At 39.6% G+C, this 14,689-nt stretch overlaps 1 protein-coding gene and 1 pseudogene across 5 annotated transcripts in view; one reads left to right on the top strand and one right to left on the bottom strand.

Moving 5' to 3' along the window:
- CDKAL1 (CDK5 regulatory subunit associated protein 1 like 1) overlaps positions 1 to 14,689 on the top strand; it is a 703,328-nt gene that overhangs the window by 183,955 nt on the left and 504,684 nt on the right. For all 5 annotated transcript variants that reach the window (XM_042985612.1, XM_015541091.2, XM_007074528.3 and 2 more), the window contains exon 7: positions 5,906 to 5,954. In XM_042985612.1, coding sequence (XP_042841546.1) covers positions 5,906 to 5,954 — 49 coding nt within the window. The remainder of the gene's footprint in view (positions 1 to 5,905; positions 5,955 to 14,689) is intronic.
- Positions 10,191 to 14,689, bottom strand: part of LOC122238464 — a 29,632-nt pseudogene continuing 25,133 nt past the window's right edge.

Here is a 14,689-nt window from a genome sequence, read left to right as displayed (position 1 = left end):
CTTGTGAAGTGAGTGCATGCATGCCAGTGGTGATTTGTGGGCAGAGGTTGGGGGAATAGTTGTTACCGGGGTCTCTTGAAAGTCCAAGTTCAGTCAGGTGGCATTCTGTGATCCTTTAGTGATGGCCTCCACGTGTATAGGAAAAGGAACAGTCATGAAACGTACCACCCACGTCCCGTGTGCCACTCCCGGATGAGATCTGCCAAAAACACCTGGCCAGACTTTTGCCGGGTACCCTTGTGCCTTGGCTCCTTTAGCCTCCGAAATAACAGTAGTACCTCCTGCCTAGGAATGTCTGAGGATTAAATGTGCTAGAGCATGTGACGTGTTAGCGCAGAGCCTGGGACGTGGTAATTGCTCAAGAAATGTTAGCTGTCACTGTGCCGTTACTAGTCATTAACGTACCTTGTGGCTCGTTGTTCGGGCAAAAGCTGCTAGGGCAAGAGCCGCTGACCTCCAGACGGTATCAGCCTGCTCCCTGACGGGACTTTTTTAAAGCCTGGTTGGCAGAACTGGGTCTGAGGTGTGTCTCGAATTGCCACAGGTTGGGTGGCTGGCCGAGCCACACTCTAAACCTGCGCTTTCTGGCGTGACCTGCCAATAGCTGCATCTGACCGTTGGAGTCAATTCACGTTGAAAGCTGGTCGGTCACAGTAGCCACACTTCAAGTACGCAGTGACTACAGGGGGCCGTTGGCTGCCACGTTGGGTGGCACAACATAGAAACGCTTCTGTCGGTGTAGAGAGGTCTGTCAGACGGCACCGCTCTAAACGAAGAGCACTTTGATTGCTTTAGGTGACTTTGTGTAAGTTTGTTTCTTCCGTGTGTGTTTAGTTATAAATTTGGAGTAGTTCGTAATAGCTGAATAAAATATTTTGATGGATTTCTTTTAAAAGTTCTGCAGCAGAGTGACTCGTTAATGTTATTTATGAATTGTTTGTTCACTAACTCCTTTCTTCATTGTCGACAACATATGGAGTCAGTAATAGAACATATCGCATGCCTTTTTTTTCCCTGTATATTTATAACTAAGTGCCTGAAGGACACGAGATACTGTTTTATTTATTTTATTTGAATTATATGCCAGAAACTAAGCTCTTGTGTATTCAGGGCTACAATTTATAGTATTAATTAAGAACAGCTTTCCTTTTCTCTCCAGAATGAATTCAATATATTCTTCATTACCCTACGTGGATCTTGAGTTTGTTCTCTCGTAATTGTTTTTTCTTCTCTCCCTGCCTCCCACGTGTTGGTGGTTTTTGTTTTGTTTTGTTTTTTTTTTTGGCCTTCTAACTCCCCTCTCCCATTTAACTGCTTCCCCCCAACCCCCGTCTCTTCTCTCCCTTCCTTCTCTGCTTCCCCTTCTTTCTTTTTGTCCCACCACTTCCTCCAGTATCCACCTCACTAGAAATGGAAGCAACACAATATTTTCTTTAAATCGCTCACTGAACTTTCTCCCTGCGTGTTTGTAATCAAGTGCTGTTTTTATTTTCTTAATGTTTGATAGACGCTTTTTCAAGTTCTAGAGGCCCTCCACGCACCTAGTGATTAAATTATGTGTAGGGAACGTTGATTTTTCTGCCATAAAGCAAATAGAATTAAGTCCTTCTTTGAAAAGATGAGACAATAGGGGTGCCTGGGTGGTTCAGTTGGTTAAGCATCCCACTTCGGCTCAGCTCACCATCTGGCTCCTTGTGAGTTCGAGCCCTGCGTCCTGCTCTGTGCTGACAGCTCAGAGCCTGGAGCCTGCTTCACATTCCATCTCCATCTCTCTGCCCCACCCCGGCGCGCTTTCATTCTCTCTCTCTCTCTCTCTCAGTATAAAATAAAACATAAAAATCAGATAATATATTTTCAGCTGTGTACATACATTCGATTAATTCTGTGCGACTATCAGCATAAACAAAAATTCTCTTTATTTGTTCAACATATACATACGCACACACATATATTTTAAACTTTTATTTTGACATAGTTTCACACTGACAGGAAAATTGCAAACAAAAGGAATTACCATATACCCTTTACCCAGATTCTGCAAATGTTAATATTTTAATAAATTTGCTTATAATTATCTTTTTTAAAAAAAATGTATATATACATTTCTTTCTGATTCTTTGAGAGTAAGATGTAGACGTGATGCCTCTTTACTTCTGAATACCCGTATATTTAAAAAATGAGAATATTTTCGTACACACTTAGAGTATAATTATAAAAATCAGGAAATTAACATTGGTACACTGTAGGCTTATGTGAAGACTGTATTCAGCTCTTGCTGGTTGTCCCAGTAATGTCCTCGATAGGAAAAGAAAAAGCCCCATATTTGAAGTTGCATTCAATTCTCAGGTTTCTTTAAGCCTCCTTTAATTGGGAATATATATTCTCAGTTTTTCCTTGAGGTTCATGACCTTGGTATTAGAACGTTTGACTGCTGTCAGCCTGTATTATTATTATTATTATTATTATTATTATTATTGTAATAACAGCCTTTTTGAGATATAATGGACACAGCATACAGTGCTGTCATGAAGCATGTATAATTTAATGATTTTTAATATATTCAGAAGTATGCCACAATCCACCAGAGTCAATTTTAGAATATTTTCAGCACTCCAAAAAGAAACCCAGCCCTCCCTGGCAGCTTCGCTCATTTCTTTTACTGCCGTTCACAGGCATTCAGTGATATACTTTGTCTCTGAAGATTGTCCTATTCTGGCCAGTTCATATACATGGAGTCGTACAGTATTTGACTAATTTGGTCTGGCTTTGGATTGGCATAATGTTGTAGCATATAGTATTCCTCTCTTTATCCATGGTGGGGGGGGATGTATTCCAAGACCCCCAGTGCATACAGCAACTGTGGATTGCCCTGAGCCCTATATATACAGTGTTTTTTTTTCCCCCTATACATACATACTTATGCTAAAGCATAGTTTATAAATTAGGGACAGTAAGAGATGAGCAACAATTACTATTGCTAAAACAGAACAGTTATAGTCCTATGCTATAATAAAAGCATAATGTGATGTAATGTATTGCATAATCTCATGCGTGAATGTGATCTCTTTCTCACACTATCTTAATGTACTGTACTCATCCTTCTCATTGTGATGATGTGAGATGATAACATGCCTACGTGACGGGAATGACATGTGCACCGTGACGTAGGATTAGGCTGCTGCTGACTTTCTGATGATATGTCAGAGGGAAGGTCATCTGCTTCTGGATTGCAGGTAAATGAAACCGTGGAAGGTGAAACTCCTGGTAAAGTGGGGACTACTGTCTATTATGTTCCCCTTTACGGTTTAATGATATTTCATTGTATGGATGTTTACCCTTTTGTTGATTTCTTCGTCAGCTGATGAAACTTGAGTTGGTTCCACCTTTTGCTTATTAGGAATAATGCTGCTTTAAACATTTGTGTACTAGTTTTTGTGTAGGCATGTATCTTCATTTCTCTTGGGTGTATACTAAGGACTGGAATCCTGTTGCAACTCTGTTTAACTATTTGAGGCTCTGCCTATTTTCCAAAACGGCTGCACCCTTTTACCACATTCCCACTAGCAATGTAGAAATGTAGAAACGTTCCAATCTCTCTGTATCTTCGCCTACACTTGTTATTGTCTGCCCTTTTGATTATGGCCGTCCTAGTGGGTATGGAGTAGTATCTCATTATTATAAAGTATATATAACATTAAATTTACTCCTTTAAGTATTTGTTTTTTTCGTTGTTGAGTTGCAGGAGCTCCTTATATATTTTAGATACAAATCTAAATCCTATCGTGTTTATGATTTGCAAAAATGTTCTCCCATTTTCTGTGTTGTCTTGTTACATTCTTGATGGTGTCCTTTAATGTACCAAGAGGTTATAATTTCGTTTTATCTTTTTTCTTTTGTCATTCATGGTTTTGGTATAACGTCTAAGATACCAGCGTCCAACCTAAGGTTCACCTACGTTTACGGCTATGTTTTCTTTTAAGAATATTACAGTTTTATCTTACCCTCAACTTTTTAATGTTTTAACTGCTTCTTCTACAGATTATTCTGACTCTCTTTCTCAGTCCATGTGCTTCCGAGCTGGGTGCAGTGGTCCCTTTGAGCGATTAGGTCTCCACCTGCGTAGGAAAGCTTCTGTGTTTTAATTCCACCATTGGATCATCTCATCTTGCATTACTTTTATTCTCTCTCTTGTATCCTCATCTGATACCTTGTTCATTCACCCACATTCACTGGGAAATTTGACCAGCTCGTGTCTCCTCTTCTTTCTATCCATCTGTCTGTAGAGTAGTCTCTATTTGCTGTCACTGTTTTTTTAGTTATGATTCATTACTGCTGAGCTCACTGCTTCCCCTAAGTTCATCGATTCCCTCATTGTTAAATCAGGCATACGCATTCCAGTCTTTATGTTAACTCACTATCTTCGTACCATTTGACCCTACTGGCTGCTTTCCTCTTCTTTGAACTCTGATATTTTGACTTTGATCACATTCTGTAAGGAAGCCACATGAATTCTCTTCATAAAACCAGAACCTGGTGGTTCCAGCAAGGCAGGTTTGTTTGGGACTAAAGATCCAACAGAGATTTACTTTGCCTTTGGCAATTTCTCAATAATTATTGCTACTCCTACCACTGTGCTGGGCTGAGTGGTCAGAAGCAGAATCAAGTTCAGGTGTGTTCTCGCAAGTCTTTCCTTATTTCCTGTAAGACACTGAGGCCAATGGAATATTCAAAAGAGGGTTGCCATTGCACTTTTATTAAAGTCTTTTTAGAAGGTTCTTATCTCATTTGAGTTCATTGCAGCATCTTTGTATAATAGTGAAAGAAATAACGTAAGGGTCCATCAGTTGGGGAATGAATGAATGCATTATGATAGATCTCTACATGAGATACTAGGCAGCTAGTAACATAAATGAAGTGGACCTTATGTATTGATGATGTATAGAGGCAGGATTGTTATTTTCACTCTCATCTATCTGTGTACCTATTTATCTCAAAATTTATAAGGAAAAAAGTGCAAAACAAAGCTATATGTAAATATTCTGTACTGACAAATGTCTTGGTATCTACTTATTGAACTATTATGAATGATATTGTCTTAGGAGCAGAAATGGAGGGTGTAGGATGTTACAGGTTACTTTATTTCCTTTTTACATTTCTGATTTGTTTGAATTTTTTCAATGAGCATGTATTCTGTTATAAAGTTGTAGCTTGAGGATTGTGCAAGGTGTAAGTGATATCAACTTATGATTTTTTCCTTTTTGACTTTCTCCCTTCCCTTAGCTTCTTGCAGTAAGTACAGTCTTTGCTTTTTTCCATTTTCCTTCTACACCCTAGCCACTCTTAGAGTCCCCTTTGGTTCTCTGAGATGCACTCTTTGCCTTTGTATTCCTTTGACCCGAGCACAGCGCCTAGCACATGGTAGACATTCATTAAAAGGTGTTTCAGTGTTAGAGTAATAAAGCATAGAACAGGGGGTAGATCTCACTACCAGCATGTCCTTTTGCGTAGGTTGTCATTTTGTGCCATTTCTTTTTTTGAAGAATGAAAAGAAGAGAATGTGTGTGTGAAGAGACATGTTTTAATTAAACTTCAGTTTATGTCCCTGGATCTGTTGAGTTGATGTTGATAGGCTATGCTAACAGCACGCCAGGAGGTTCATTTAAATGTATTATTACTTCTTCAATTATCATGGGAGGACAGGAGAGTGGTAATTTCATACTTCACTGTAACATAAAACATTAATACACAATTTTTTTTATAATATCTCCAAATGCATGAATTAAAGGAAACCTGAGTTCGTGGGCTTACAAAAATGTGTTTCATTGACTCAAGCAGAAGGGTCAACACTAATTAATGTTTCTTGTCTCATGTAAATAGCTTATCTAACCATTTGTTTTCTTTTCAGGTTCAACAGATAGATCGAGTGGTAGAGGTTGTGGAGGAAACCATTAAAGGTAATTGTTGCGAGTGGGATAAGCAGATGTATACAGTAGTCCCCCTTTGTCTGCAGTTTTGCTTTCTGGATATGGTTAGCCACAGTCAGCTCATGTCCGGAAGCAGATGGTCCTCCTCCTGACTACCATCAGAAGGTCAGTAGCAGCCTGACCCCTCATCACATGCCTGCCTCGTTCACCTCGCGGCTCATCTTACCATCATAAGAAGAAGGGCGAATATGGGATAGGAAGACATTTTTTTTTTTTTTTTAATTTTCAAATGTTTTGTTTGTTTGTTTGTTTGTTTGTTTTTGAGAGACAGAGAGAGAGAGAGCATGAGTAGGGCAGGGACAGAGAGAGAAAGGGAGACACAGAATCCGAAACAGGCTCCAGGCTCTGAGCTGTCAGCACAGAGCCCGATGCGGGGCTCAAACTTGTGAACTGTGAGATCATGACCTGAGCTGAAGTCAGATGCTCAACCAGCTGAGCCACCCAGGTGCCCTGAAAGTAAGATACTTTGAGAGAGAGAGAGACCACATCCACATAACTTTTATTACAGTCTGTGGTTGTAATTTTTCTATTTTATTATTAGTTATTGTTGTTAATCCCTTACTGGGGCTAATTTATAAATTCAACTTCATCAGAGCTCTGCATGTGCAGGAAAAAACAGTACATCTAGGGTTTGGTACCATACACACACACACACACACACACACACACACACACACACACACATACACATATGGATATATGGAGATATATATCTCTATATAGATATATATAGATATATAGTGTCAGGCATCCACTGGTGGTCTTGGACCATATCCTCTGGCTGGTAAGAAAGGGAAGCTACTGTATTGTTTGAACTATATTATAAAAATATCACTTAGTTAACATTTATTTAGATATAACGTTGTAACATTTTGTCCTTGACTACTTTGTCCATTGACCAATCTAATGCAGGAGGCATATATCTGATTGGCTTGTAAATGAGTCAGGTCATAATCGTTTTTTAATCTCATTTTTATTTTTCTGCAAAATGGATTTTGAGTTTCAGATCAGGAAGAGATAATTTAACCAATTTTAAGATAAGGAAATGATTTATGTGTATTTTTTTGCCGTTTTATTTAGATATAGTTGATGTTATTTGCAGGTTTTTATATCACCTAATTGGTTGTAGTTAATGATTTTTAAAAGTACTTTTGGGGTACCTGGATGGCTCAGTCGGTTGAACGTCTGACTTTGGCTCAGGTCATGATCTCACAGTTGGTGGGTTCGAGCCCCGGGTCGGGCTCTGTGCTGACAGCTCAGAGCCTGGAGCTGGCTTTAGATTCTCTGTCTCCCTGTCTCTGCACCTCCCCAAGTCATGCTCTGTCTCTCCCTCTCTCAAAAATAAACAAACATTAAAAAAAGAAAAAAAAAAGGACTTTTAAGGGCCCTGGGTGGCCTGGTTGGTTCAGCGTCCAGCTCTTGGTTTCTGTTCAGGTCATGATTTTACAGCTTCGTGGGTTCGAGCTCCACATCAGGCTCTGTGCTGGTGGTTTAGAGCCTGCTCCTTCTCCCTCTCTCTCTCTGTCCCTCCCTCACTCGTGTGGTCTCTGTCTCTGTCAAAATAAATTTAAAAAACTTAAAAAAAGAAAGTACTTTTAAAAGTAGTATTCAATTTTGATACTCTCTTGTGTATAATTTTTGTAGTTACACTGGAAAATAGAATCATGCTTTATTTTGTTAGTCACTGTTCTTTGAACCAGATTCCTTTTGAAGTCACTGAGAAATAAATTATCCTCACTTTATGGTTTAATTTTTAAATACTCATAGTCTATTTTCCCCTTTTAGATTAGTACAAATAAAAACCAATAATATAATATTGAAATATTAAATGAATTGAGCTTTTCACTTAAAATTTTAATTGTTTTATTACAAGTGGGGATTGTGTGTTTAAAAAAAGAAAACACTGCTTTCACCAAGTTGAGATTTTAACCCCATAGTTTTCCAGCTGGCTTGTGTCTGCTACCTTCCACATGCTGTTCCTCATTTATTTTGACTCATCGATTTATTAGATAACCAGAGAATAGGAGAATCAGAGTCTCCCTGAATCTTCTTTGAAATTTCAAAATAAAATGAAACATCATGATTAAAAAGCAGACCGCGTGCCCACGTCCCGTTTTGAAGAATGCAGAAACAGAAGTGCTGGTGTGTATTGTGCAGGCTCAGGGGGACAGGCTGGGAGGGACGGGCTCCGTGGGACAGGCGCTAAGCGCGTCATATGACTACTCCTTTCATCTTCACAACAGCCCTGTGAGGTGAAGTGGCTCTAAATATTCTCCCCATTTCTTGGTTGAGGAAGTTAAGATCCAGAGGCACACGGCTGGTGAGCGCAGAGTTGGGCTTTGTATCCAGGCTGGCCTCCTCCCTTGCCTGTGCTCCTAAGTGTGATCCTGCCTCCACGTGACTGTACCCTGACTTCCCTGACCTCTCCCGCTGGAGACTCCCTGTGTTAGCGGTTCTTTGATTGAGCTTCTGAAAGCAGTGCTTCAGGATGCTTGAGGGTTTAATCGCCTTACTCCTCCTCTGTCTTAAGTACCAGCTGCATGCTGGCTACTCCATATACGTACGCATACATATGTATACATATATATATATACGTATACATATGTATGTATGACATGTATGTATACGTATATATATGTATATATATATACACACACACACACACACACGCATGTATTTTAATTAATGGCGATAAAGATAGCACAGAAGAAAATGTACGTGACCTCTGGGGTGTGGATGGCTTTTGTAGATGCAACACCAAAGGCTTGATCTGTGAAAGAAAAAACTGACAAGCTGGACTCCATTAAAATTAAGAATTTCTCCTCTGCAAGAGAAGACTGTCAAGAGAGTAAGAAGACAAGTCAGATACTGGGAGAAAATGTTTGCAAAAGATAAATCTGATGAAGGAATATTATCTAAAATACATAAAGAACTTTTAAAGCTCAAAAGTAAGAAAATAAAGTACCCAGTTAAAAAAACGGACTAAATACCTCATCAGACACTTCACCAGAGAAGATACATGGATGGAAAATAAGCACATGAAAGATGATCCACCTCATGTGTCATTAAGGAAATTCGAGTGAAAGAAGGAGATACCACAGCACATTTACTTGTATGGCTAAAATCTGGACCACTGACAACCCCAAATGCTGGTGAGAGTGCGGAATAACAGGAACTCTCCTTCATTGCCGGTAGGAGTGTGCAATGGTGCAGCCATTTGGGAAACCAGTTTGGCAGTTTCTTACAAGACTAACGTACTTTTAGCATATGAGGCAGCAACCATGCTCTTTGGCATATACCCAGAGGACTTGAAAGTTTGTGTCTGCACAAAAACATCTGCAAAAAAGCAGATGTTTATAGCTGCTTTATTAACCATAATTGCCGAAAGTGCAAGCAAGCAAGATGTCCTTCCGTGCAAGGATGAACTGTGGTACATAGAGGCAATGGGATGGTAACCAGTGCTGAAAAGAAATGAGCAATCAAGTTATGAAATGGTATAGAGGAAACTTCAATCTCATTACTGAGTGAAAGAAGCCAATCAGAAATGGCTACACATTGGATGATTCCAACCCTGTGGCTTCTGCAAAAGGAAAAAACAAAGAGATAGTAAAAAGATCAGTGTTGCCAGTGTTGGGGAAGAGGGGAGAGAAATGAATAGGCAGGCTACAAAGGAATGTTTTAGGGCAGTGATACTATTCTGTATGATACTATAGTGGTGGATACATGGTGTTACACATTTTTCCAAACCCATAGAATGTTTAGTACCATGAGTGAACTGTAATATGGTCTTTGAGTTATAATGATGTGTCATCATAGGTTCATTGATGTAACAAATGTACCATTCTGGTGGAGGATGTTGATAATTGGGGACAGCTTGGTGGTGGGGTGGTCTATAGGAACTCTGTTCTGCTCGATTTTGCTGGGAACCTAAAACTGATCTGAAAAATAAAGTCTAATAAAAAAAACCCAGTAATATTGTGCTCTGAATGTGGTCAAATGGCTTGCAGGGGTATAATTTCTTATAGGAAATCATAGAAGGTAAAGATAAAGTACGTTTTTCTATAATGACAATACTTGGGACACTGAATATGTAGGTTTTCTATACAAAACAATTTTTGTTATTTAAATATCACAAATCATTTTTTTTTTTTTTTATTTGTCACCATTAAATGTCAGAGTTTTAAACAAGATTCTTGGACCAGAGGCTCACATTCCATCAGCTTGTTCAACTTTAGCACTGGTGTCATACCCAGGAGCTTTTCCAGAACCTTCACCATGAAGCTTAATCAGTTTTACCAGTTCGTACTTCCCAATGCTTTTTCAGCATTTTTACTTTTCTGACAGAGACATCATGGAGTGGGTAAATAGACTGACAAGCCTTTTCTGATGCCATTTGGAGTCTATTTCTCGACCACTCTTTTCAAGTCATTTGTCTGTACCTCTTGGGTCATGACTTCCACCATCTTTTTTGGAATTTGGCAGACCTATTGGTGCTTAGCATAAGAGGTCTTCTGAATATGATTGTTGCATTTTTAAGTAAAATCAACACAAAATAGATGAAGCAAATGACCATTCCTAGTCATGGCATCAATGTGAGCTTCAGTCATGGTCTGCCATTTTTGACCATGGAGCACCATTTGTCAGTGGTAAGATCCATGCCATGGAACTTAGACAGGAAGTTTTTGTGCTGAACATCCTCAATAATTAGCTTGAATTTTCTAAATGTAACTTCATTGTTCTGCAGATCAGCAAGGCTCACTTCTCAAACACTGTCTTGGAGGCCATCAGATGCAATTTCGATTCCTTGAGTTCTTGTGATTAGTGTTTTTTCCAATATTTAAAAAAAAAATTTTTTTTTTAATGTTCGTTCATTTTTGAGAGAGAGAGAGAGAGAGAGAGAGAGACAGAGCGCAAGCAGGGGAGGGGCAGAGAGAGAGGGAGAGAGAGAATCCTAAGCAGGCTCCAGGCTCCAAGCTGTCAGCACAGAGCCTGAAGCAGAGCTCAGATCCATGAACTGTGAGATCATGACCTGAGCCAAAGTGGATGCTTAACTGACTGAGCCACCCAGGTGCCCCCTCCAATATTTCTTCTATTGAACATAGTTGGTGCTTTTACATCCTACCAATCTTTCTTAGAAAATGTATTAGCCACTTTCTTCTTGCCTCCCTTTTTGCCCCCTTTCATAATGTACTTGTTTTTCCCAACCACCCTGGTGTTGCTCAGGGAATCAAAAGGGCTGTACTGAGCAATTTTGACATGAACTGTCTGGAGTTAGTGTAGACCTCATAGGTTAAGGGCTCAGTTTCATTAGACTACCCACCACTCTAGATATCCATTGTAAGAATTGTCACCTATACTTCTGACCAACTGTAGATTTGGTTCCCATGACCCCCTACTTAGGTTTGATGACTTGCTAGAGTGGCTTATAGAATTCAGGAAAACCTTTTACTTATTATTACTGGTTTATTGTAAAGGATACAACTCAGGAACATCCACATGGAAGAAATGCACAGGGCAAGCTATGTGCTAATGGAAGTGGAGCTTCCATGCCCTCTCTGGGTATGCCACCCTCCCGGCACCTCAGTACATTCACCAACGTGGAGGGTTTCTGTGGAGTCTACATTACCTAGGCATGATTGATGAAATCATTGGCCAGTGCTGCTTGAACGCCCCAAGTTTGGGGTTGGGGATGAAAGTTCCAACCTTTTAATTACATTGTTGGTTCCTTTGACAACCAGCCCCCATCCTCTTAAGAGTTACCTCATTAGCATGAATCCAGATATGGTTGAAAAGGGCTTATTAAGAATAACCATAAATGCTCCTCTCACTCTTATCACTCAGGGAATTATAAGAGTTGTAGGGGCTCTGTACTAGGAAATGAGGATGAAAGCAAATATATACTTTCTGTTATATCACAGTATCACAGAAGGCCTATCACCTGTAGGTTGAGTTGACTGGAGATGGCCTCTCACTGAAGAGTTTTTGCTTGAGTGCATTTGTTGGGGAGACTGAAATCGGATTTAATTTGAGAGTTCACAGCCAGGGATGAGTTGAAGATGAAGTTGATGGGGATGTTCATTGGCAGATTGACTTGAGGGTGGCAAGGCTGATGAATTAAGTATTAGTATTGCAACAGGAAAACTTTAGAGATGGAAGAAATAATTTTGGTAGGTGCTCTTAGTTGCAGATAAGGAAGGTGAGCTAGGGAAGGGGTCAGGTGACTCATCTGAGATCTCCTGGTTGATGGAGCTCTGGACCTGTCAATGAACTTCTGTTTTTCACTTTCTGTTGCCAATATTTCATTTAGAAAGCACAAGTTGGTGGGCATTTGTAATAGCTAATTAGTTCTGGGTTGACTTTCAGCAGGTTACTTTCATTTTTCAAAAATATTTATTTTTGGGAGAACGCAGGTGGGGGATTGGCAGACAGAGGGAGACAGAGGATCTGAAGCGGGCTCTGTGCTGACAGGCTGACAGCAGAGAGCCCGATGTGGGGCTGGGACTCATGAACCGCGAGATCATGACCTGAGCCGAAGTCAGAGGGTCAACCGACTGAGCCACCCAGGTGCCTCTCAGCAGGTTAGTTTTCTGAGGCCCAGGTTTCTTAGTTCAAAATAGAGAGGTTTAAATGGGTATGATTTTTCAGATACCCAGGACATACTACGGGATCAAGTTTTGTTACTGTTTCTTACTACTTCCTTAATACCGAGGCTGCTGGAATCCTCTAACTGCTAAAAGTGACTCTTCTTCCAATCTGACTGTATACACTGCTGCCATTATCCTGGGATTATTTTACCTTCCTGCATGTGTACCTTCAAACTGTGACTTCTTAGTGTGATCTTAATTATCTTTTATTCTACCCTGTCATTTTCACTTTTTCTTCCATTGGTTCCATATATACACCTTCTGCTCCAGCCAAAATGTGCTATTTGATGTTCCTGGTATATTATTTGTAGCTTGCTCTATGTTTGTCTTGGGGTACTGCACGAGTGGATAACTTCTGTTTACCCTTACAGACCCATTCTGTACCTTGACGTGTGCCCAGAGAGGCTGACCTGTGTATGTATTGCATCAGTAGGTCCCTTACTATTTGGTATCTAATTGGATTTTTCCAGCTGGAGGTTGGAGGCTTGACTAGAGTGTGAGATGGGAGTATTTGTTAACGCTTCCTCACTCTCTTCTTTTCTGCTTATGCTGGTTTTGTGCTTCCCTCAACTGCGGCCACAGATCCTGCCAGGTGGCCCACTCTCTTCATCTGTTTCTCCAGGTTCTTCTAGTTGTTCCCTTCCTTTGCTTTTTCAGGCCCAGGGGTGGAAACAGCACCCCATTGTTACAAGCCTGAGAGTATTGCATTGTCTCTTGTTGGTTTTTCTAACCTTGCCAAACCTTAGTAAATAGTCCCTTTATTAAAACCTCTTCAATTATGCAGTGTACCATCTGCTTTGCTGGGACCCTGATTGATAAATGCTCCATGGAGAAGCAAGTCTTTGCCCAGAAAGGCCAGATGGAATACTGCCTGACAAGAGGATTGTGCCATAACTGTCTTGTTTCCACATTTGATTCCTGTTGGGCTCTCTTCATATGTCTTCCTTGAAGGGAGTTTGGACATACAGCCTCTGCCACAGCCTGTTGGCATTCTTCTTACTGCTTATGTTGTACCAAGTAATGTTTTAAAAAATGAATTAATAAGCTACATTGATGCCCAAAAGCATTTAACTATTGTAATTAACATAAAACCATATAAAGCATATTCCATTTATATCTGTCTTGGTTGGAACGAAATGGAAAATTTCAAGTTATTCTGAATGAATCTTCACTATTTTAATAGTGGCCTGAAAATTCCATCCGTTTATAGCGTTTACTTTAGGAGAAACCAGACTATAATGAATTTAGGATTTTTTCCATATCATCTTGGTAATTCAACAAGGCATATAAGTGATTCTGAGAGAAGAAGTACAGTGTTTAAAGTATTTATATTTATTTATTTATTTTAAAATATTCATGTACCTTAGTCTTGGTTTACATGGTCGTTAAAAAAATTTTTTTTTGTATGAAATCTGTGAAGGGAATATAGATCTGTATTTCTTCTGATACATGTTCATTAAGTCCTCCAAACAAATAAAGAATCCTTTAAATTCTTCTCTTTGTAAAGGTAGTCTACTGGATAACGTAAGACAAATGATTGCAAATAAACATTGCCTATTGAAGTTGGAAAAATGTTTTTACTATTAAGTCATGTTTCTTCCCCTCTAATATGAGAGGCCTCCGTTGTTAATAATACGTTTGCTGGTATTTCATTCAGTCTAATTCCAAATGCCTCCAGTGTTGGTAATTCAAGACTTTCCCAATATGGCACAATCTGCAAGTTTAATTGATTTTCTTTCCGTTTCCCTTAACTTCTCAGTAATTGATGCAACCTTGGATTAGACTGACCTAAATTCCCAGGGTACTTCGCCAAATAGCTCCTCCCTATTTAACACATTGCTCTTCAGTGTGTCAGATTTTGTACTTTGCATTTGATACTAATTCAAAGTATAAACTTGTCATGAATTGAGACTGGAAGGCAAAACTATTATATCAAGGATGGTTTTTATCAGTGTTAATAACTGAGTAACCTCCCAAAAGTCCTGTGGAGATTTACTTGAGGATGTTTTCCAAACTTAATGAGTAAGTGAATTGAGCTTGGATACGTAACATGGTCCATCT

This window comes from Panthera tigris, chromosome B2 (genome assembly GCF_018350195.1).
Source record: "Panthera tigris isolate Pti1 chromosome B2, P.tigris_Pti1_mat1.1, whole genome shotgun sequence".
Lineage (NCBI taxonomy): Eukaryota > Metazoa > Chordata > Mammalia > Carnivora > Felidae > Panthera > Panthera tigris.
Note: the sequence above shows the minus strand (reverse complement) of the source record. Positions and strands in the feature narration are given on the sequence as shown.